This window comes from Tachypleus tridentatus, chromosome 4 (assembly GCF_004210375.1).
Source record: "Tachypleus tridentatus isolate NWPU-2018 chromosome 4, ASM421037v1, whole genome shotgun sequence".
NCBI lineage: Eukaryota > Metazoa > Arthropoda > Merostomata > Xiphosura > Limulidae > Tachypleus > Tachypleus tridentatus.
The window spans coordinates 89,605,897-89,632,704 of NC_134828.1; the positions used below are offsets into that span (position 1 = coordinate 89,605,897).

Here is a 26,808-nt window from a genome sequence, read left to right on the forward strand (position 1 = left end):
TCAACAAGTAAAAGCAAGACAATGTTTTTACAAATTGGTAGGATGAAATAGAACAATTAACTGTATAAACATTATGTGTTTAATTTCTGTAAAGACAAACCATAAACATGCATTATACAAGAGTATTTGTTAAGCAAATTCTACTGAACAACAACAGATAGCCATTTACTGTCTGTAGGTATGAAACTCTTTACGTGGTAGAGAAAAGGTCATGATTTATTGAAAAATCACTATCATCCTATAAAGTTCTATTTAACAAGACAACAAATTTTCATGACTGGAAGATATTTCTGTTGCCCACTCACTATGTTACAAAATGGTCTGCTATATACCATATTAACCATCCTTAGTTGGCGTTGCTTGGGTATTACCTGAAGAGAAGGCTAATGGTTAGCTATATTTAAACAGAAAGCAACAAAATTTTGTTTTTCATATAATCATACATTTCAGACCTTAGATACAATGAAATCTTTCTCTATTTCCTTGCTAACGAAGGTCTCATTTTCTTGATATTTCTTATATACTATTAAAATATGGATTATTAGCAACAATTTTAAGCTGTATTAATTTGTATAACAAGTACAAAGTTGTTTAATTAAATTTGAAAAATAATATTCTAAACAACTGTGATATGTGCAGTTAGACCCACCCATTGTGAAAGGGTTAATTATGTATCATTTATGTTATAAAATGCATAGCTCAATAACCAAACAAAATGAAAGGCCATAAATCATATATTTTTTCTGAGCAATTACAATTTTATATTTAGTAGTTTACATTAAATTTCATACTTATTGGAGGAATAGTGAATGAAACAGAGAAAAGAGGATGCTTAGAAAAAAATTGGAGAAATTCGGGATTAAAAAAATTATACCTTATAACATTAAAATCATATTACTTATGTAGTATTAAAATATGGATTATTAGCAACAATTTTAAGCTGTATTAATTTGTATAACAAGTAAAAAGTTGTTTAATTAAATTTGAAAAATAATATTCTAAACAACTGTGATATGTGCAGTTAGACCCACCCATTGTGAAAGTGTTAATCATGCATTTTAAAACATAAATGATACATAAGTAACCCTTTCACAATGGGTGGGTCTAACTGCACATATCACAGTTGTTTAGAATATTATTTTTCAAATTTAATTAAACAGTAGACAGTAGTAGTTAGTTATTCGAAAGGCAATTGCACAGCAATAAAAAAACAAGATTTAAATACAAATAGATGTAAACCATTACAAGTTTAATGCTACTTTAATGCTTAATGTAGTTTCATGTTCCAATTCAAAGCAGTTTTTGAAGGGAAAAAAAAAGGTAATTCATATATATTCCAATATTTTTTGGTGGTAAGTCATATTATTATGAGGTAAGTCAAACTGGCTCACTTCATAGTTAGGGTAGAGAAAATAAAAGATAAAATATAAAGTTTTACTGACAAAAAACATTTTAAATGTATTTAGGAGATTTTAAGACATTATCCAAATGATAGTTGAGATTTTTAGATGAAAAATAGTTTTTAATTACAGCACGATAATCACTTTCCACTCAGACTAGTAACTATGTATTTTATGATTCAAAAATATGAGTTCCTGTATATTCAAACGAATCGTTAGCAAAAATACTTCATTAAAAAACCTGATTTTTTATTTACAGAAGACTTGTAATGTTTACTAAAAGCCTGTCAAATTTTGTGAAGATTCACATAATATATTAAAAGTTATAGTATAAAAATTTAACTTGTGAAAATGTATATATGAACTCCTACCATGAAAGGGTTAATATGTTTAAATATTTTTTAAATATACATCTTACTTTGTTTTCACTGTCAAGGTTTATGACATACATTATGTGATGAACAAAACATTTTTTGAAGGGTGGTACATGTCTCCCAAAGAATCTGTGATATGTCTCACAGGCACTATTAACACGTGTCAAGAGGAATAAAAAGTGGTAACAAACAAAAAAGGAAAATAAAATAGAGAAAAGATAAAAGACTTGAAATTATAAATTTAACAAAAAGAAAAATCTTTAAAAATATTCTTCAAAAAATTAAAAGGTTTGTGTTTTTTATATTTCCTAATTTTAATTATTTTATTGCATTGTACAATGATGGTAATAACTACAGTTAGTGATATGGAAGAGAAAATAAAAAAATAAAACAAACATATACCTTAAAAAACTTTTGACACCCATTCAGAAGGTTCTAGAGGTTATGCAAATGAAATAGGAAAATTATAAGGAAAAAAAAGTATTTTTATACTTAAAATTAAAATCACCTTGCACTTAATTTTTTAACAGTTTAAACACAAGTAACTACAATTGAAAAATAACATTTCAGTAAAAAATACTTAATTATAATAACATCATTCTTTGTGTACGAGATACTTATGACATAACAAAATCTTACCAATTCTTGAATGGATATGGAAAGACATCTTAGAATTAATGCACATACTATTGTACATGTGAAATTTGTGACTCAATTTCTGCAAGTTTCATAACCCACTACAACAGAATTATTTAATTTAAAAGTTTTTTTCAAAATAAAGGAATAATCACTTGGATAATATAAAACTTTGAATTATAATGTGCTTGATAATATTAAGTTAATTAAACTACATTGGTTGAAAGTGCTTTAATTACATTATGAATGTAAATGAGTACCACACAGTGATATGCACAAAGTTTCTAAAGAGTGCACCTGTAATCACTGTGTTAAAATCATTCAAACCTAATTAATAAGCAACAGCCAACCAAGATATTTTACTACCATAGCCTAACTATACAATAGGTTGAATATAATTGCTGGGTTTTCTATATTTCTACTTCAAAAAAAATATATAAGGATATTTTAAATAGTATTCTAATTACAAACACTAATTGTATTACTTAATAATTTTCTACTTTTAATTTTTAACAGATAGAACCTATAAAATATGGCCATTTATATTATTTTACAGTATTTTTCACAGGGGAGCTTAACAGAATATAATTCAGTTAATAAACAAGATGAGAAACAGATAAAATGGACAATATTCAAGAGGTGAAAAATATTATTCAACGTGTCACTTCCTTAAGGTTATGGCCAGTTTCAAAGGTTATAATGATTAATAGCATTCCTAATATTTGGCTAGTTCTTTTTTGTTTTTGCCTTCCCTATTGTGGATTCTAAAAACCTTTATTTATTAACATGATGGAAAGGCTTGTGCTCTTCTTTTATTGTAGTCACTATGGTTAACTTATTCTCATCTCTCTTGTTCATGTTGAACAGTGTGGATAAATATGGGGAACAGTATGCTCTAAAACAGAAAATGATTGAAATGTTCATGGTTTTTTAGAATTTGTCTACTAAAACCTATGATTGATGAAACTGATCCCAGAGCAAAATAGGACTAGAATTCATTGCTGAAGGTTCATTCTTGAAACTGATTAAAAAGAAGGTACAATTAAAAAAAAAAGACATTCAGGACATACAGAGTTGAGATTCAAATATAGTCTTTCTTACAGTGTTTATTTTGAAACTTGATGTTATGACACAAGAAAAAAAATTATGTTCAATTTTTAGATAACATATCAATATCTGGGAATAAACTAAATAGAAAGCTAATGCAGTTTCAAAAATTTAGTAAATATATGTATATATAATAAAAAATTACATATAACTTTTAATGCCCACAGATATTAAATTTATAAACATTTATAAAAGATTAACTGGTCAACTGAGCAGTATTTTTGTTTTAAGAAGTGAAAATGGAACTCTAATTTAAACTCTCCTTTTCTGTTTTACACAACTGTCTGTGAACTGTTAATAAACTTCTGATGTTATTACATCAATCATTAGAAATACAAGAGCCTTCAAACTGCAACTTGAAAGCACAGCTCTCATACACACTTGTCCACTTTAGTGACAAAAAGTACATCATTTCCAATATGTTTGACATAAGTTATCTTAATGGAAATTAAATGTTCAAAATTAAAGTGCTGAAACTTACAACAGAAAAAAATGTCTGATCTTACCTGAAAGACCATAATGTCCTTGGGAGTCCAATGTTCTTCTTTTTCACTAGTTTCAATTTCACCTGCTTCATCTCCAGCAATGTCAATTGCCACAACTCCCTGATTTTTGAATTCCACACACAATTGAAGAACTTCCTCAGCCCATTCTGCAAGAGGTTAAAATAGTAGAAATATAACATAGAACGTATACCACATTTAAAAAAAAAAGTGCATGTTAATAAGCATTTGCTTTTAGTTATAAAATTTTGATAGTTGACAATTTTAACCCCAATTTCATTTAATACCATGTAAAGACAAATTTTGGGGGACAAAAATAATACAAGTTCCTAAACCAAACAGAATTATTCTGTACATATATTTTATGCTTGGATTCTGATAGGAGAAAATTCATAAGCTTTAAACTTGCATAAGAAAAACAGAAGATGAGCTGTTAAATCTGCTATAAAAGTTTAGTGATAAAGGCATGTGTAATATTATTTTCAGATAAAAGAAAAAGGAAAGTTTACCTTTAACAAATAAAGATTTTAACTGAATAAAAAATTACTGATAAGCTATTACAGGTTAAAGAAAATACTACATACTTATGGAGGATTTTACAAATATATTAACATATGTATTCATTTGTTTTAATTTCCTTAAAACAACGTGTTTAAAAAATGCCAAACAATTAGCAAAAGTAAAAATCAATTGTACAGTAGAAACTCGATTAACATCATTAAGAGCAGATCTTTTCAGTCTCTCTCTCTTTTTCCTACTATTTATAACCAAAACATATACTACAATGACAAGTGCCTAGATATTCCAGATTAAGGGTAGTGTCTTTTAATTTCTTTTTATATATGGGCACTTGATAAAGTAGGTGGTTGTATTTGTATGGCTATAAGTTACAAACATCCAGAAGGATGATCAACATTCAAACATTTGTAATGTTAACCGGATCAGCTTTGAACCATAATGTTGTATCAAAAAACGTTTTCACAGATTAAAAGTGTAATTTTATAATTCTGGGTCATTCTCACTGAACACTATAAGGTACACAAACTGATAAATTGTTTTACTGAAGAAAGTGTCAAGTCAGCTTATTTCTGAGCATGCTTTACTGTTCTTGAAAACACTGCGTTAAAGTGTTATGTAAACAATATAATGACACAAGAAGTGATTTGCTGTTTTACTTTCAGCAGATTTTTATTTCAGTCATTGACAATAAAATAAAACACAGAAAACAGATGTGAAAAATTTTGCACTTAAAACTCTGTGAAGAATAATAAAGAAAAAAATAGTACAGCTAATCCACCCCCAAGACCTCCTGTTGACAACCCTCCGTATCATGGCAGCTTGCAGCTCATGAACACCTGTACTCTGCAATCACCAGACAATGCAGACGACATCGCTATCTGGAGCACCTCCAGAAACCCAGTGATGGCCATGTCTCGGAGTGCCGATCAGTCAAGAATCACTGAACAACGTTTCAACATGGAGTAACAAGTGGAGTGGAGTAGTTTTAAATCCAACCAAAACACAAGCAATCACCTTCTACAGGAAATTAAAAAACAGAGAAAAAATCTAGAAAAAATAAAATTATTACTCGGAAATACAACCATTAACATGAGCAAAAACATCACATTCCTTGGCATCACTTTCGACACAAAACTAACATGGAAAAAACATGTTAACAATATACACTCATCAATTAGAAAATGGATTTCACACCTAATGACTCTAACCAGTAGACAATCAAAATGTTCACCAAACACCATTATCCAAATATACAAGGCTTACATCCGTCCACTAATAGAATATGGATGTCAAGTAACATACAATATGCCAAACAACACACTCCAGAAAATCCAAGTTCAACAAAACAGGATACTAAGATCTGCATTCAGCCTACCGTCATTCACGCCAATAAATTATATACATCAAATCAGCAACTTACCAACATTAAGAAATAGACTAACGGAAATATCACACAAATATTATCTAAAAGCAGAAAACAGAACCAAACTAACAGCATCACTATACAAATTAACTAGTGCACCAACAAAATACATTTCACCTTACAACATATTTCAAGAATCACGAATTACACAACAAAGTATCTAAAGAACTAAACTCACGTTAATAATATGTATTCTCTTTTTCAGATATCGGCACAGGACAGGCAAAACTTTCGCGCCTGTCCTGTGAAAGTGGTTTTCTCGGGCACTCCGTTTCCCCCCCACAGCAAAAACTTAGGCATTGGATTTTTAGATCCCAGCCCAGGCAATTTTATTGCCAGACCCTGATTCAGGTCGCTTGAGTTTGTGTTCATATTTACTTTGACTTCTGCCTTTCGGGACAGGACCTGGCCGTTCTCTCCAGTGCTGCCTTGGCCTTGGTCTTGGATAACATTAAGAGTGACCTCCTTCACCCAAAAAAAGAGTCAAAAATTATTTAATAAATAAATTAATAAAAAAAAAAAAAACAACTAAACCTAATAACCTTTCACGAAAGAGGACGAAGAGGAACCACAACGTTCCTGAACACCCCAGTTGGAGAGAGAATTCTTACGATTTCTCTCTCTCTCTCTAAACTAAACCCCTGCCATGTTAGTTTGAGTCACCAGACAAAATGAGGAAGGGAGATTAAAGTTCAGAAAAATAGTACATTCATGGTTCATTGTCTTATATTAAGAGAATATTTCTACAGAGGGCATTTGGGCACAATCAGAAGAATGCCCTAAATGTCAAGGTTCTACTGTATTTCTAAATAAACTTAAAATGACAATTCTGTTTCATAGTTGAGGCCACTAGAGCAGAGATATTACTTGTAACAAAAATACTTATATATTTATAATACATATGAAAAATGTCAAAAGAAAATTTACAATTATACCATGTAATTAAATAATTTAACCTTTTGTCCATAAAACATTAGAAACTTGGGAAAATATCCAACACATGATATAAAAAGATACATTTTAGTTTGAAAATATTGTTTTTAACTTTTAAATCCTCTAATTTTTGCATGATATCCTAATAATTGTCACCATACCTTATAAAAGTAAATAACAACATGATTTGGATTAGTGTTGAGCTAAAGAAAAATATTAACGAATGCTGTCACCATCCATCAGCATTTCCCTACACACTAACAGCATTCACCCATGCTTAAGGAGTTAAAATACACATTTTTTTTATCCTGTGATGCTTAGTACAGTGTTTTAAACTGTACCTTTCTTGTTTGATCACTTAAGTTCCTCAACTCATTTAGAACATAACACCATACACTACATTATAGTTTCAGTCAAAATATTTGTTTACATTGTGTAAAATAACATATACTAATAATAATGTGAAAACCCCTTTGACCTTCAAGGTTTAAACACATATCAAAGGCATTTGTTATAAATATCCAAATTAATGATAATTAATTACTGGATAAAAATGTTCTGTTTCTTATTTACAATATTCAGACATTTCTGACAAGGAAAACTCAAGAATGAACAAAATAATTAATTTTGCAAGTTTATAAAGCTGACTTTCTCTTATACATATGGTACTATGTGATCTAGTGGTTAATGTCAAATTGTAGATAAAAAAAAAAAAAAGACCTAATTGTAGAGATGGCTAATATTAATCCTCCAAAAACAGTGCAAGCAAAATATTAGGAATGACATTTCCATCATTCCTACATAATAGCACAGCTACCCAATATAGTAGAGTGTTAGTAAGACAACAATAGGATAAATTAATTAATCTATTATTATACATTAATTTTTCTTTGTGCTGTTATGTAGGGATGATGCAAATGACACTCCAATTATCTTCTTTGCACTGTTTTTGAAGGATTAATAATTAGCCATCCCCAGATTTACTTCCTTTTTAATTTTTTTCTTTATTTGTTTGTTAGTTTTTAATGCAGTATTTCAACAGACATAGGAAGGTTTTATTTGTAACTAAATTCTAAATGCAATGAGATTCCAACTGTAGTATTTATTGTTTATCTATTACTGGCTGATAATTCCTGTTTCACCCCATACTGAAGTTTTAAAAGATGCAGTTTTTGTTTTTTTTATAACAAATTACTAACTTCAATGGGTAATGATAATATCATTTACATTAAAATTATGTTGTTGTTTTTTAATGACTACTAGTTATTAATAATACTTATAAAAGCAAATACTCCATTTAAAACTATGTAGCCTCAGTGAAATTGGTTGACACCATGGTTTTGGTTTTGAGTTATTATTTAATAAAAAGAAGCAGAAGAAAGAAGAACAGGAAATTGAAACTTTTTTCTATGATATTTACAAACATTCCCAGAACTTGTGATTCAGTCACTACATATATATTGTTTTTAATGAAAGCACGATAGAGTATTTTAATAGTTCTAATGACCTGTTGAAGAGATATTTAAAATATCATTTAGATGAATAATCCAAGCCACCCTTACAGGCAGTGCTGCCTGATAAACAGTTGTGATCTACAACTTAGTGCTGTTGACTAAATCTAAATGCTTCCCTCAAGTCTATCAGTTTAAAATTACGGACAACGAGCACAGGTGTAACATTACATTACTACCTAAAACAAACTTGTCCAAGTAACTTTTTTGTTTTACTATGTTGGAATGGTATTTTTAAAAGAAATGTCAAGATTCAAATACTTTCATACTAATCTTATCCACAACTAAAAGATTGTTCAAAATCATAGCTTCAGTATATTATAGCTTTTAATATTTTAAGTTATTTTGCATAAATTTTGCAAGTTTTTCAGTGATTTATGAAGTTCAAAAAAATAAAACTGATAATGCTTCTGTTTTGTTTTGAAAAGGTAGCATTAATGTTCCATGATATCTATGTATACTTCACTTTCCTGTAACAGCAACTAGTATGTAATTTATTCTCTAATAACAGCAATAATCTCTTTGGTATCTCATATAGTTATAATGAATTTTTTTATTATCCAGAAGAAAATCTGACAGTAGTTAAGCTACATAATCTTGTGAAAGCTCAGTAGCTCTCGTCTTTTCCTTTTCAATCTCTCCCAGAAGTCATCTAAGTAAATTAATCACTCTTTATTTACCTGCTTTTATTTTGGTGCCCTGTCATTGTTGGGATTAAGTTTAAATACAGTCTCATAACAATTTAAGCAATACCTGATTGTCCAACAATACAACAGAGAATTGCTCGAGCCTTTATATGAAAGTCTTTTTCTCCTCGTTTTAAGCCCTTTAAAGTTCTTTCCACAACATTCTTTGGTGTTACTGCTCTGTCATCATCTGGAGAAACTCTTTCATCTGGGGGAAGTCCATCGGTATTAGAGCAAAGATGTGGAGAAAAGCGAGCTTCAAAGTAACACACACCTTGCTTAGCTTGGTCTTCACACAGTTCATAGGCCACTCTCTCCAAGGCTTCAGAATCACCACTAGAATTCAAAAGTTCTCAACTTAAATAAACCATTATTAAATCTTAAAAGTAAAATGTGTGTGTACAGATTATAATGAAAAGTTAACATTTTCTTACACTGAAAATGTTATTTCTCATAGGTAATTATCTCCTTACATTCAAAAGTTTTCTTGATCACTGTCTACCCTCTAAACATTACTAAAACGAATTTTTAGTAATCAGTGCACCAGACTTTATACCCCACCAGTTTTGCACTATTTCAAAACATGTAAATATATCATGTGACTACTCTACACAAATAGAATTGTGCCACACAGTTAACTCCTTCTACTGCACATGTTTAATCCTCACTTTTAAGAACTAGAAGGTACAATAATATAAACACTAGTTTTAGTAAGAAGAGCAGTTGGAAAGTATCTGAGAGAAAGTAAGTACCTACCAGAAATACATTTTCAGTCTAAGAAAATGTTAACTTCTGAAACTGGTTTACATCCTCTCACAAAAAAAGCTAGAATCCCACATTGCAAAGGTAGAGGGTCAATGTAGGTGCACAAAGAATAAACCAAGCAGAAAGAGACCACCCAGAATGAAAAGTTGTGTTCATGGAAGAAAATGAAGCACGTCTCTTGGATACCATATTACTTCTGGAGCAAGTATGGTGCACTAGATGATTACAATTCCCTATTTTGAAAAGCAGACCAGACCCAATTAAGGAATTAAAGGACTGGAAGGGATGAGGAGAAATCATCTCCTTTACTCATGAAGTTTATGAGACAATCTACCAAAAAAAACAAAAAAAAAACCTTTTCAAGAACACCTGCCACTAGGTGTGATCCATATAGAATATGCTAATATTAGAGAAATTGTAAAAAAAAAAAAATTATTGATGAAAAGAAGCGGTAAGACTTACCCCTGGCAAATGCAAATGGACATGTTTAGAACTACTGTGGGAGGCAAGCGATATCCACCAGAGGAAAACAACGCCTGACTAGCAGATAATGAGCAAAGAGGGTATTGAGAGTGGTTCACATTCTAGCCATGTAATCTCATTCAAAGGATACCAAAGGTAAGCAGCAAAATACAAAGTATTGTGACAAATTTGATGCAAAAGACACTGTGAAGATGGCAAACTTCTAAGGACAAGTCCAAATAAGCCAGCTGGACAAGATGATGAACCCAAACAGTAAGAGCAACAGGTTACAAAATAAAGGGTTCAATGACTAAGGAGTCAGAAATACAAACTCTAAAGGGAGATAGAACATGCCACATAACACATGAAAAAATGAACTGAACAAGAAAGCCTATCTAAATCAAAATGGAAGTATTTGTGAAAAATAAAAGGTGAAGAAATCGTGCCAAAGCCAAAACACAGTCACTAATAGCAAAAGTTTTGGGGTAAAATGATTAAGCTTGGAATAGAGGATGACATACCAGGAATGATGAGGATGAGAGACAAAACTATACATAAAGACAGAGAATGGCAATATCTGTGGAATGAGGGACCACTTTGTGAGGAGAATCTTGTTGGAAGATAATCAATTCACTACCAGAAGGAAGGATCTGGGAAAAAACCATAATGTGATAACAGCAAGCTCAGAAACAAAGACCCAGCAAGAATTGATACTCCTGGCTTAGTGATGTAAGTGACCAGAGTGAAGAGGTAAGAATACACAAACACCACTCCACCCCCTTTACAGAAAGGAGGTGGAACAAGGCTTAATGAATCAACCACAGCTTGAGAAAGGGGATATGTATAAAGACTCCTTGACTGACCAAAGACCAAAAAACAACTGATAAAAGAAAGGAAAAACAAGTTAATAATGCAAGCTTACACTTCTGTAAATATTACCTTTCTTGTTTTTTGTTCTGTAGAAAATTACCCTATGTTTTAAGAATTATGTCAGCTTTAATCAGGTCTGATTAACTTAGTTTTTTTAATAAATAAGGTATTTCCACTTTTCCATGATTATTCCTAATAACCAAGGTTTGTAGCAATTTTTTGTAACATTAACTGATTCAGTTCAATAAAAGTGAAAATTCTTTACCATTACATTGGTTTCTAATTCCTATTGAATAATTCAGTAATAAATTTCTAATAACCAAAAATCTAAATAACTAATTTTAAGATAAAATAATGCACAAAGATAGTACTATTCATGCATATAACTTCTGCTTTGTTCTTGATACCATATCTGCATGAAACATAATATTGCAAATTGCTTAAATGTACAAATTTGTTACTTTGCATCTTTATTGTGTAAAAAGAACTTATAATCACACAATGAAATATTTATCATGCTTTTTTCAAAGATCAAATTTCTGAAATATTTTTGCTTTCAAATAAGATATAAAGAAACACAAATAATATTCATTATAAAACATTTCTAATTCTGAAACAAAATTATCTTTATGAAATAATAAATTAACCTTATTACTTACATAATAGTTGGCATAAATATGTGAAATGGTTTAAGAAAATCTGATAATTTATTTGGTTTAGTAACAAGCAAGGCATTCTTCAAGTCTTCCAATGTTGCACATCCCAAGTCAATACCCTTTTTTCTGGGAGAGAAAAAAAAAAGGATATTTTATAAAAAAAAACACAAATTACAAAGACAATGTAGCAGTTAATTAAAGTAGCTGGACCTCTTAAACATTTTTAATCTAATTATAAAGAAAAAAAAAAAGATATCTGTTACTGTAACATTACACCCATTCCAATGCTCTCTCTCTGTGAACATGTGAGAAAGGAAAGGTTGAAAGTGACATCTAACATTCTACCAGAAGCAGTTTTGTATTAACAATTAGATTTTTTGTTGTGCTAATTATAAGAATTATTTTGAATTTCAACTAATTATGATGCATCAACAGCCTTTCGTTTTATGATGTGCACTCTACCTAAAAATATAATTTCAGGAGTCATAGTTTTTTTTTCAGTACAAACAATGATAAAATAAGTTGTTTCTCATCAGCTTTAAAAGTATGTGATATTCAGTATATATCTTTAGTCCCACATATTATTCAAGTTTTAAAAAAGTTGTCACTGAGTAAATGATGACACCTATTAAAAAGAGAACATTTTAAAACAGACAAGAAAATAATTAATATTTTAATGATGCTTGTGTTTTAAAGCTGACCTTAATTCACTTAAATGTTGAAACCATAAAAATGTGTTAAGGATGTGTAAACACAAATTAAAAGCACCTAACTGTTAAGAAATCTCAGTAGGTCACAGACTGTAGCTGATTGCAAAGTAAATTAGTTTGCCTGCATTTTACTTTACTGTTGTGTTGTATTTGTCTCACAGTGAGCTTTGGTTCTCCCATGATATCAGCAAGTTTTTATAAATTTAAAAAATTTCTTCTCATTGTTCTGCCTGGTTTATATCAGGTAAAAAATATAGTACATTTTTACCTAATTTTTCCTGAACATTGATGCTTCAGAACATTTCCCTTTTATCAACTTAAAGTTTTTTATATTTTTATTGATGAGGACTTTATTCATTTATCCTCTCTAAAATATTATTACACTTTATTCATTTATCCTCTCTAAAATATTATTACACTTTATTCATTTATCCTCTCTAAAATATTATTACACTTTATTCATTTATCCTCTCTAAAATATTATTATATTTTATTCATTTATTCTCTCCAAAATATTATAATACTGTATGTGCTGCTTATTTTAACTCCACTGATTTTCTTTTTTTTTTTTTGAAAGACTATAGGTTGATTGCTTTCCATAGTTCAAAGGTTTATTATTATATCAGTAAATTAATTAGCCTTTTCTATTTTTTGGTTAAGTATGAACAAAAGCTGTGTGTCACTTTGCTTTCATTTATTGTCCTTATACATTTAATCATGTGTGTTTTTGCTGCTGTAGTAGAGAGATTGGTCACAAAAGTTTGAAAACACTGTTGAACTATCTGAAATATGTCCATATGAAGTTCATGAATAATAAGTAATGTTATTGTCATGTGAAACAAAACTGTACAACTTAAACTTATTTCAAACAGGTACTTACCTCTGAAAGACAGTTTGCTTATTCTTGTTGATTGGGGCTAAACTATCAATTCACATGATTTAAAGTTTTGAATGTCTTTGATACAATATAATGCCTGTGTCATACCCATCCATAGTTATCCTCTCTACCATCTTCCACATCTCTTACTTCTACATGCATCAGAGGACAACTAAATCTACCATCCAATCCAAAGGCAGACTCTTTTTGCAGTCAAGATAAGAAACCTCGAATCTTTCTATTGAGGATAGGCACATCAGAATGTGTTTCAGAGATAAGTATCTAATTTAATATTTTAAAATTCAAAACAAGCAACTCTACCTCTGAGACAATGTTGGCCTGAATACTCACAATGAGCAGGAGAATGAAATCAGAGAATGTGACAAGTTACAGACTTTGAAGGACTCTACCAATATAAATTGATGGCTTATGGAGTCAAGCAAGAGAAATAAAAAACACAATACAGACCAGTTACATAAGCCCACAATCCAGTATATAACAAAACAGCAGTAGATAACCATGAGAAATGTTTGCCAAATATTACGTTTTTTCAGACAGAGAGTTCAGCAACATTTAATCAAAATCATTGCAACACTATAAATAACTATACCCATAGAAACAATAGCTTATTTACCCCCATTCTCTGCAAAACATGTTCAACTACAATACATCTCTATCTCTCAAACAATAACTAAAACAGAACTTAAATTACACAAAGCAATTGAAAAACATAGCCCCAGGAGAATATGGAATATATAATATTGTACTGTAAAATGCATCAGATAATTTAATAACACATTTATGCTCTCTTCTCTTAATATTTCTTTGGCATCCTGTTATTACTCTGAAATAGTTAAATCAGCAGTAATTAAAATATCTAAAGAGTAAAAACCTCAAAAATCTTAACTATAAGCCCACTGGTGTCCTTAAAGGTGAATTTTACAGAAAAAAGAAAACTTTGCAGTCAAAAGAACTACTCATACTGATTAATTTTGCAGGTTCACATTTTTTATACAAAATATGTGCTGATAAATGAAACATAAAACTTGGTGCAGAAAGAGCCCTTTCCGAGTGGCAATCCGAACATTTTAGTTTTTACCTAAAACTGTGACATAATAGTTGCCAAACAAACTGCCAACACCAGCTCGTTGAATGTAAATAAACATGGCCAGTGCATACAGAGAAACAGAGGCAGAGTCTGTTTTGACTTTGTGTTCTGAACAGTGTTGAGTAGTGCCATATCAATTCGAATCTACTCTGAACGAACCTAGAACAGTACTTTTGACACAGATTTGACAAGTTCTAGTGATTAGGACAGTTCCACGAGTGAGAATAGCAGAACTATGAGTGGTACTGATAGCGCCCAGGCCAGTTTTGAGTCGGTCATACCTCCAGTGGAAGAATGGTAAGCCTATGTCATAACAACAAATATGGTCTGTATTATTTCACATGCAATTTTAAGCATCTCGAAAACTGTCTGGTGTTTATAAATTATTGGTATCACAGACTGGGTTTTATTTGTTTATACTTTGGTGACTATGGCAACTAATACTCGGCCCTTCCACAATCACTGTACCAGGTATTTATGACTCATAACAAGATGTTGGGGACAACCCTGTCTACTGCCAATGGTTTTTTCAGTCTCAACCTGCCTGGCTTGAAACCCACAGAATCCAAAACAGTTGGATCCAACACAAAACATGAGCATTCAAAGTGATCTTGACAAAGCTTTGCATGGTGTGAAGGAGTCCAGTTCTTCCTATTGACCATCAGCACCCACTGTCGCCACCTTACCGGTTCCTTCTCCTTGCACAGAAACAAAACAAAGCTTTTGCCCAATGCCAAACCATTTTTACAACCATAAGCAACACAGTAAACCATGTTATCATAAAACAAGCATAAAATAGCAATATCAAGACACAAAATAGTCTCACAAAGTATGTAATCCAAAAAAAAACACCGATAGATATACATAAAACACCAGCACTGAAAGGAACAAAATGGTCGGCTCGCAATGAAGTGTGTTTGGCAACTATTACATCATAGTTTTAAAACGTCGCAGAAACAGCCGAACAACCGAGAGGAACTTGAGTTCAAGGACCTGCATATTTTGTTTCATTTTTTACTCAAACACTAAAGTGTTTAAAAATATGGCAACCACACAGGAATTATACCTAACCAAAGTACAGTTTCTAAGGCAATTATTAAATTTGTTGAAAATTCACCTTTAAGAGTACTGGAAAACTACCTAAAAAATATTATCAAGAAGATTATTATAGTCCCTAATGGACATACAAAATGTATTCAGGAAGAACTTACAAACTGCCAATCATTTAGTAAGGCTCAATAGATCAAAATTTCAATAAAACCATACAATGATTGCAGCCTTTCTTAGAAATAAAAAAAGAGCTTTCAACTCCAATTGGCAGAATGGTGTCCACTATAAATAAACAACATTAAGAATTCCATATATTATTCTAAAATGAATTTCAACCTTATTATCCCAACAAAAAGCCAAAATTAAAATTAACAAGAAATTATCTTTACTCTTTCTGTTACAAGCCAGAGTACCTCAAGACTCAGTCTCTTATTATACATCTTCTTGCAGATAAAATTAACTTCCTACATGTCAAGAAACCCATTATTTGCTGCATTTAAGATTCATAAATCTTCGATTAAGTCACCATATGGCATAACAAGTAGAATGTTGTTCTTAACCCCACTAAAACACATGCATTAATTTTACAAAGGAAACTCTGAAAAGTTAGACTTAAAATATCCAATGGGTTTTCAAAGACAGTAAATGTTCTTGGAATATTATTTATCATGGGACTAACTTGGTCAAATTACTTCTCTAATAGCTATCAACAACTAACCAGAAAATAAGTTACCTCTGGAAAATTGGAGGTCATATTTCAGGATGTAAGCCAAATTATATTCTAGCTATATATAAAGTTATCTCCACTCTTTATTTGAATATAGGAACATGATCATGTATCCAACAGCTAATCCCCTTCTGACCCAGTAGAAAATAATCATTAAAACAGCATATAGAGTTCCCATTTATAACCCCAATGACTTCACTGAATCAAAGAGACTTATCATCATCCAAAATTACGAATAACATCAAAAAGAAAGAGATATCCATGAAGATTCTCCCAACCAATAAGTTCAGACTCAACTGACTGCAAAGTCAAATGAACCATGTTAGAAAACCTGATATCTGCAGAATGAATGTGCAAAAATGAATATTGACTTCTGAAAGAATAATTAATAACTCTAATATTAGGAAAGTAGAGAGAAATATTCTAAATGATAATCAACTAACATAAAATGAGCCTCCTCAGTTGAATCAAGTAAGCAAATGTTTCATCAAGTTAATAGTCATCTTGTAAGTCCTGTACTTAGAAGCAAAAGCCAAAGAGGCTTGAAGAAGAGATAGGGCCTGTTCACCAACAATCAAGTGAGGACAATGTTTCAAGGTCTTAGCACTGACCTGAATGAGAAATCCCACAGAGATAACCACAGGTGACTCAGCATGCACAGACCAAATACACTGATCATCAAGGCCAAGGCCAACTGAGTAGTTACTCAGCCAAATGTGGGAATCTGGCTTTGATCTGAAAAGTAAAGCTTAAGCAGTCACCCAACACACATGCGAGTACGTCGTATAGAAAATGGAAGAATGGAAAACTATTAATGGTAGTATTATGCATCTACAACATTCAGAATTTTGGGTCACATCATATTTAGAAAGCAAATTACACTCAACAAGTGGAGACAAATAATGTTTTAGATACAAATCTGCTTGTATTGAATTGTACTCATATCAAATTTAGATTATTTTTCAAAAGTCAAACAAAGCACGTATGAAAGTCAGCTGACCAATTTATAGCAACTGTTAAGGGTAATTATGTGTAGTCATTGCTTTGTGTATGGAAGACAAGGTTCCTTTCCAATGATGATCCAAGATCTTACTGGTGTGACCAGCATTTTACTATAAAATGAATAGTAATGAGAATAATGAACACTAATTGTTGTCAAGATTGGATTAACAGATATGAAAAATAATAATCAATATTGATTCATGTTGTGTTTGATTGTCTGCTAACAAGTCCAAAAATTGAAGAGCTGGAACTACTAAATTTGGTAGAAGGACTTGGGGTAGCCCAGGATGTGCCCTGATTCACATAGTGTATTATCCCCCTATCAAGAGATTCTAAGACACACCTGAAGGGTCATCCAGGCATGACAGTGATCTAGGAATAGGTTTTTAGATTTGTTAAACCAAATTTGGGACCTGATTTTATGTTCTTGTCCCTCCTCCTCAGATCCAAAGGCACCATATTTGTAACTGTGTTCACACCCCCTCTCATAAGCTGTTGGGACCAAATTTAACAAATACTCAGACAGAATTAGTGGGAATCCAAGATTATTTTTTACTTGAAGTAATGCCTCCTGGAGTAGCTACAGAAGGAACTGGGGGTAATGAAGAAGCTTGATCAGTATACTGGGGGGTTTCTTTGAATCATGAACAGACATTCAAACCCCACAATGCTGTATTTGACAATAGTAATAATAATAATAAACACAGTAAAGACATATTTCTCACAATTTTGTAGATGCTGTATCCATTCTTTGAAAAAAAAAAAAACAGAGTTGGAGTCATTGTGCCATTCTTAAGCAGATATGTACTTAATATTTAGAGTAAAAGTTGTAAAAATAGAAATGTATATAACTAGGGTATGTTGGTAGAGGCAAGACAGTTCATGTCACAAGCCCCAAAATTTATTAATCTAGCCTTGACTACAGTAATAACTACTCATTAAAAAGATGTAATTAACACAAAATTCGAAATGTTAGAATTAAGGCTATAATAAACATTTGGTCACAAAGTAAACTCATAATAAACAATAAACATTTTTAAAAGGTACTCACTGTGCTAATTCCCAGATGGTAGTCAAGCGTAATGAACCATCTAGGTGCAAATGAAGTTCAACCTAGAACAGAAAGAAACAATCAGTGATACCAACAAGAACTGTTAAACTATCAAAAACATGGTTAATTCACGTTAATCTACGTGTGTGCAAAACCAGTGGTGTTAAAATCACATTAATATTAATGTAGTAGAAGATAAATGGAAATAATATACAAATATCATATAAATCTGTCTTTGACTGCAGTAATTTTGCTGAATTACATGTAGTGCTTCAATCAAATGCTCATATAACCTCATAATGATTCACCTTCAAACAGTTCTGACACCTTCACTATTCCCTCTTAAAAAAAGAAAGGAAACAGGAAGAAACTAAATAAATTCAACATTTTAATGATTTGTTACAAATTAATGTTCAACTTCAAAAGTAAATAAAAAAAATTAATAAAATATTACTTGTACAAATGTATTTATTTTTATACTCAATGTCATAAGTGATAAAACAAAAGTACTATCATTAAAAGTTAATTTGTAGATTATTTACTACCATTTATCTGTTTCAAACACACACACACACACACATATATATAGTTGACAAATTAATAGAATATTTACGTATGAAGCATCTTAAACAATGCCCTTATGAAGGTGCCTGTTGTCAGATGGGATTAATGTATACAATGAGAAACTGACTGATCTTCAAAGATGAATGAATTTCTGTCAAATACAGAAGTTAGAAGTTGTGTGAAAACTACAATAAATATACAAAACACATAAATACTTATTTGTACACAATGATTTGTTTGTTTTAGAGCAAGGCCACAGTAGACTATCTCCTGTGTCTACCACAGAAAGCCAAACCATGTATTTTAGTGTTGTATACATCAATCCCATAAGAATCTACTAACTTATCAACTACTTGCAAAGTTGACAAATGTAAATACAATCAAACAAGAAGACTGCATTAATTCTGAGCCAGCTAAGGAAAAAATTGGGAAGTTTAAATTCACATTAGCCAACTTCACAGTATGCATTGTTCACATTATATGCAGTAGCTACTGAGGAAATTAAGACATTTTGAGAATCTTCAACCCTTGTAAACACAGAAGATAGTCCACTGTAACCTTCAGTGATGTTGAGAAACCCACTTGTTGAGAAATTTATATGCAAAAACGACTCGTTTGGCTTGAGAAAATATTTTACATAGAAGAGCGAACAACGTTTCGACCTTCTTCAGTCATCGTCAGGTTCACAAAGAAAGAGGTAGCTGACCGAAAGCTGACCACATGTTTGAAAGGGGTTGTGTAACTGAGTACCGGAATGTAGAGGGCGGTGTTAGATGTTTGAATATATAATTTTTATTTATTTTATTATATTAATATAGATATAAAGGCGTTCCTTTATATTGGTTTATTTTGGGTTTAAGTTGTTGTATAAGTAAGGCTTCTTTAATTTTGCGTTTGTTTATGCTTGTTTCTTTATTTAGTATTTGAGTGTTTTCTATGGTTATGTTGTGTTTATTTGACTTGCAGTGTTCGAAAACGTGTGAAGGTGACTTTTTATGTTCTTTGAATCTGGTTTCCATTTTTCTACTTGTTTCTCCAACATAGAAGTTGTGGCAGTTATCGCATTGTATTTTGTAAATAATGTTGGTGTGGTGTTTGTCAGTGTAGTTTTTACATAGTATAGACCTCAGTTTTGTGCCTGGTTTTTGAATAAATTTGGTATTAACTGGAATGTCATATTTTGTTACTAGTTTTTTGCCAAATGTTGGTTATTTGTTTGCTGATGTCAGAAATATATGGTATACATCGAAAAATCATCCATACTGGACTATACATTCCTTGGGACTCAGCACATGAAACAAAACAAAAACTCAACACACTAAGAAACCAAATAAACACAGCCATAAATCTATGCTCACCAGATAAAATTAACGATGAATTAGACAAAATAAAACAATACTTCATCAACATCAATAAGTTTCCCCCACAAACCGTAGAAAACATTATACGCACACACCTAGACAGAAAGCAAAATCAACCAACTAAAGTAAATATATCTCACAAATCAAAAAATCACGAAACCATATACTGCTGCATACCATATATTCCCGACATCAGCAGACAAATAACCAACATTTGGCAAAAAACTAGTAACAAAATATGACATTCCAGTTAATACCAAATTTATTCAAAACCAGGCACAAAACTGAGGTCTATACTATGTAAAAACTACACTGACAAACACCACACCAACATTATTTACAAAATACAATGTGATAACTGCCACAACTTCTATGTTGGAGAAACAAGTAGAAAAATGGAAACCAGATTCAAAGAACATAAAAAGTCACCTTCACACGTTTTCGAACACTGCAAGTCAAATAAACACAACATAACCATAGAAAACACTCAAATACTAAATAAAGAAACAAGCATAAACAAACGCAAAATTAAAGAAGCCTTACTTATACAACAACTTAAACCCAAAATAAACCAATATAAAGGAACGCCTTTATATCTATATTAATATAATAAAATAAATAAAAATTATATATTCAAACATCTAACACCGCCCTCTACATTCCGACACTCAGTTACACAACCCCTTTCAAACATGTGGTCAGCTACCTCTTTCTTTGTGAACCTGACGATGACCGAAGAAGCTCGAAACGTTGTTCGCTCTTCTATGTAAAATATTTTCTCAACCCAAACGAGCCGTTTTTGCATATAAATTTCCCACTGTAACCTTTGCTCTAAAACAAACAAATCATTGTGTACAAATAAACATTTATGTGTTTTGTACATTTATTGTAGTTTTCACACAACTTCTAACTTCTGTAGTCTTACATCAACCTGCTTCAGTTACTCTGGCTGTTTATGTTGGTTTGTAATTAAACACAAAGTACAAAATCCAGTTTCTAGCATTTAAGCCAGCAGATTTACCACTGTGCCATTCTGCGGAGCTGATGGTTTATGATCATCTATTTTAGTGGCACAGTTGAGCACAAGAACATCAATCACATTTGACAACAGGCACCTTCATAAATCATAAGGCCATTGTTTAAGATGCTTCATACTTAAATATAAATATCCTACTGACTTGTAACTATTTGCAAAGTTGATAAATGGAAATACAATCAAACAAGAAGACTGCATTAATTCTGAACCAGCTAAGAAAAAATATGAAAAGTTTAAAAAATTATTAGGCTTCTGGATCAAATAATATTTTCCCAAGGATTTTGAAGGAGGTTAAAGACTGGATGTGTGAGCCACTTACTACTTTTTTTTTTTTTCAGTACTTGAATAGTGTGCAAGTACCAGAGAATTAGAAGTTAGCTAATTCAACTCCTCTTATCAAGGGAGGTGATAAAAATTGTCCAAGTAATTATATACCTATTAGTCTGTCATCAATTGTGAGAAACATTATGGCAATTCTGTTAAAAGATGCTTTGCAAAATCATTTAACAAAGTTTGAAATTTTATTGAATAGTCAACATAGTTTCACTAAGGGAAACTCTTGCCTTACATATCTTTCAACATTCTTTGAAACAGTAGATAAGGATAAGGGTGTAAGTTTGGTGTACCTAGAGTTTGAGAAAGCATTTGACAAGGTGTCACATACAAGGCCTGTCAAAGAAAAATTTTTTTCTATAAGTGTGCAGCATAACTTAACATAATGAATAGAAGATTAGCTGAATGGAAAAAAGCAGAGGGTTGTTACAAATGGAGTTCAGTTAAACTGTATTAATATTACAAGTGGGTTATCTCAGGACTCATCCTTAAGACCTTTGCTCTTTTTGATTTACATCAATGACATACATGAAGGAATGGTCAATAAATTACTTAATTTGCTAATGATATATTAAGTTCTTGGGTGTTCCCACCTATGAAGAGAGTGCTGCTGATTTACAAAAGGATTCAGATCATTTAGTGAGTTAAGCAAATAATGGGCAGATAGGTTTTAATTATAATAAATTCAAGATAATGCATGTGGATTATCAAAATTTGAATCATATTTATAATTTGAATGAGAATAACCTTAATACAGAAGTTATTTCATTGTATAGGCCACTGCTTAGGCCACATTTAGAATACTGTGGTCAGTCTTTAGCTCCTTACCTTAGGTATGACACGGAATTATTGAAAATGATTCAGAGAAGGATTAATTGTATGATGCTTGAGATTGAAGGGTTGTCTTGGAGAGAAGTTGAAACCTCTCAAATTGTTTTCTCTTTGAAAAAAAGATTTAGGGAGGATCTGATTGAGATGTTTAAAACTATAAACAGACTTGATAGTATTGATACATCTTTTTTTTCATATTTAACAGTGAAAATAGTATGATTATGTGTTTGTGTTTTCTTAGAGCAAAGCCACATTGAGCTATCTGCCGAGTCCACTGTGGGGAACTGAACCCATGATTTTAGTGTTGTAAATTCACAGACTTTCAGCTGTACCTGCAAGGCACTTAGAATTATGAAAAAACAATATAAGTCTTGGAAAGATAGAAGTCATCTTCAGCTAAAACATTTTCAATTTTCTAAAAGGGTGGTTGGCCTTTGAATGGGTTCCTTTGGGATGTTGGAGACAGTAAATTTAAGAAAAGAACTAGATAACCATATGAATGATAAAGGCTGGCTTTGAGAATTGTTCTGTTAATTATTTTTCTTTAGTTTAAACAATAAATACCATAGATGAACCAGTAGGTCCCATGTTATCCCAAAACATTGTTATTTTCTTAAACTACAGAGTCAAATTTCTTTGTTGCAATACTCACCCTAGCTTTTGGAAGTTTTTCTTGATCAAACTGGTTGTATCTCAGTCTTCCTTCACAATTTAAAAAAGGCATTTTGTTTGTGGCATCTCTAAGTAAACAGAATTATAAAATATAGGTACAATGTTTTTTATATTTTTTTTTGCTTTTTCTTTTAACCATCCTACATAAGGACTACCTGGAATAACTATAGCCCTAATTTCATTCTGACAGACTACACAGAAGGCAAATTATTCAACAGCATCTACTGCTAAATCTTAGGCTACTCCAATCAAACAGTAAAATTTGCCCATCACTCTTATGATGCACCCATGGCCCCAAAATGTGGACCATAATTTTTGCTGAGTATTAAAGCTGGAAAGTTAATGGAATTTACTAATCAAATGATCATCTTGCTCATTAAATGATTACACTCAACTAAACTATTATTCTCACATAAGATTTGCAGAGATGGAATCATCTAAGATAGTAATAATTGGAAAAATTAATTTCAGTTAGTTGATTACATTTCATAACATTACTTAATTTAATGAAATAGTAATTTTGATCAACTGATTATTTTTCTTTACACTAATCAATGTAATTGGTGTTTGTAAACTATCAATCACTTTACTCATCAAGTTCTTCTGACTAAAATAAAAGACATGAAACATACTCTCAGATTCAAAGTCCAGCATATGCAGCCCCTAAATGCAGCAGAATTTACATGGAATAACAATAACTAAAACTATTTAAAATGCAACATAATACCTAAATATTGTATAATAATTAAATATTTACAAATCTTGGATATTGTACCATGATTGTAAACTGAAAAAAAAAAGTATATTTCTGGTTTCTTCTACCTGCAAAAATCCAAGTTCATATGGGATATTAATTCTGTTTCCAATACAATTATTTTATAAACTAATGTAAAGAGATTAATTTAATAAGTAAACATTGGAACACCTAAATAGTGTCTTTATTAGTACAAGACTGAAGATGTAGAATTCTATAAAAATTTTGAAATACCCCTCTATCAAAAATAGTTATTAATGCAAAATTTGCATTTTAAAATTTCTGATTCCAGCTAGCATAAACCAACAAAATTACTACTAGTAAAACTATTATACAATTTCCTTTTTCTTTCTGGTCCTTTAACAATCTGAAGAAATTCTATTCCCAACTTATCCAAAAACTTTTAACTAATTCATTGACAACAATTTTCAAACATTCTCAGAATAAACTACTTTTACAATTGGCCTCTACAAAAACTTAAAAGTAATAAAAAGAACACATTCTTCATTATAACTTAGCCTAAAACTTACCAAGAGACGAAAATTAACTTACATTATTGTTAAACTCAGTTCGTTTATGCAATATAATAATTAGTATAGCGCCAATGGCTGGTCTCATTTGTAGTTGTACAATACACTATAGAGAACAGTCCGAAGGTAACAAATAACATATATAATATCGAAGTGCTACACTATCTACAGCATCTTATCTTCTACACCAAAATAATATCGATTATCACTAGCACAATTTTTCAAAATGGGTCATACTTGATAACTACATCAAAATCATGATAATGCGTTAAATGATAGCTAAATCTGGTAAATATCTCACTTATTCAACCATTATTATTACCTCTGGCATCGTGACATGTTATAAATCGTATTGACCAATTCAACAAATAATAATGCAGTAGAAATAGAACTTTACGATTATTTCAGTATGTTACGACACTATTACCATGCGTGAACCAACTTCCATTAAAATACAATTTTGTAAGTTACTTTCACATTATGCAATTCACGTAAACATCAGAGATAATTCTTTAAACTTCATTTAATACGTCTGTTCTAGTGCAAGTAATAAGTCGTGTTGCTCCTTTCCTGGGATGGTTTTCTTCAATTACACTTCTTCCGCTCTCCTTTTCCTTTTAATTTTATTATAAAACTGTCAAAATGCTATCCAATTATTCATGAAATCAGATAATTTTATCATTATTGCGTATACACCAAAATCAATACACTAAACAATTAAATTTATAAGAAAGCCTGAACCACAAAGTGAAAATAAAATTTGAAACCACGAATTCAAGGTCTCAACCAGTATTCATAACCTTCCCTTTTTCTCATTTTGCCTTTCAATGGTTTCATAACCATAGGTGTTGAATTTCTCCAGAATATTAGATGATTAGACATCACTCTTGCGCCCTCTAATACTTTAAATCATCTGTTATAATCTCTAATCCGTACATGGTGCAAATTGCGTTTTCAAGTATCACACTTGCAGTGAATGGGTATTAGTCGTTGTTATGGTTAGTAAATCAAGTTAGAACCTCGGTCACTACCACAACATAATTAGTCTTTTTGAGGAGATTAGCTAATAAAACCTAGTAATCATAATTTGAAGTAATAGAAAACGTGTGTATCTGTTGTTTTGAATTAAGCACAAAGCTACACAAAGGGCTATCTGTGCTGTGCCCACCACATGTATCGAAACCCGGTTTTTAGCGTTGAAAGTCCACAGACATACCACTGAGCCACTGAGGAGCACATGTGTACCTAATTCATAACTATACGCCCCCAGCGGCTTGTCTTTGGTTTTATAATGCTAGAAATTGGCTTTCGATATCCGTATCGGACAGAACATAGACAGCCTATTGTGCAGCTTTGTTCATAACTACAAACAAACAAAAAACGTAAACATAACCAATATTCAAATAGATGTGGGAATAGGCTAGTAATTACAATAGTCTTATCGTATTATCTTTTTTTTATATATATGATCTATATGCACGTTACATATTACGATTTCAAATAGCTAGAAATTTTAATTTAGAAGTTAATTGAATTTTGATATGTATCAAATTTATAATATTTGCCAAAAATGTTGATACACACACTTTCCTTCCTTAACACAACTATATTTGAATATACAAACAACAATATAATTCGTTATAACGATTATGACAAGCAATAGTTTATATAGGAGAGTTTTATGAACTTACAAACTATACGAAGTCTTATATTTGGTCGAATATGTATGTGTGTGTGTTTTCTCAGAGCAAAGCCACATCGGACTAGTTGCTGAGTCCACCGAAGGGAATCGCACCCCTGATTTTAGCGTTGTAAATCCGTAGACTTACCGCTTTACCAGCGGGGGAACTATCGGGTCTAGAACTGAATATTTTATTGATGGTCCAGATCCGCTACGAGCAAACTAATTCTAAGTTAATGTTGTTACAATTTGCCTAATATAGCTAGCTGTCTTTTCTTGGCTGGCCCCACACCGCTTACGAGCTGACATTTCACCGATGAAAATAGAAATACTAACGCCCGAAGTTAATTAACTGAAGTTTGTAACGTTCGAAATCTATAAAAGTTCCTGGACAAATATATCTAGTTTTTTTATAAGTAAGCGCTTATCACATCTATGACTTCCGAGTCTTATAGTATACTGACTGTAGCGACCAAAAATAATCTATTCTGTCTCTCGGCGCGTCGATTTATATACTTTAAGGAGAGATTCCTGAATGCTCAACAATGTTCGAAGATACGCTAGAGTTTTCGTAAACCATATATTGTTAATTCTTGATCTCGAGAATTTTCTACAAATTTAGAAGACAGCCATGACTTGCGCAACGCACATCCAACAATATACTTCACATGCACCA

The 26,808-nt window shown here is 31.4% G+C and overlaps 1 protein-coding gene across 5 annotated transcripts in view; it reads right to left on the reverse strand.

Annotated features, from left to right (window-relative positions):
• LOC143249661 (adenosine deaminase-like) overlaps positions 1-25,341 on the reverse strand; it is a 37,213-nt gene extending 11,872 nt beyond the window's left edge. Inside the window, exons 1-6 of one of the 5 annotated variants that reach the window (XM_076499935.1) lie at positions 24,982-25,341; positions 23,148-23,235; positions 18,371-18,432; positions 11,849-11,971; positions 9,160-9,428; positions 4,024-4,169 (exon numbers count right to left, since the gene is read on the reverse strand). In XM_076499935.1, coding sequence (XP_076356050.1) covers positions 4,024-4,169; positions 9,160-9,428; positions 11,849-11,971; positions 18,371-18,432; positions 23,148-23,219 — 672 coding nt within the window. In that variant the 5' untranslated portion in view covers positions 23,220-23,235; positions 24,982-25,341. Of the gene's footprint in view, positions 1-4,023; positions 4,170-9,159; positions 9,429-11,848; positions 11,972-18,370; positions 18,433-23,147; positions 23,236-24,451; positions 24,654-24,773 lie in introns of those variants that run through there. The other 4 variants (XM_076499934.1, XM_076499931.1, XM_076499932.1 and 1 more) reach the window with 4 other exon arrangements.
• Positions 25,342-26,808: the final 1,467 nt, after the last annotated feature.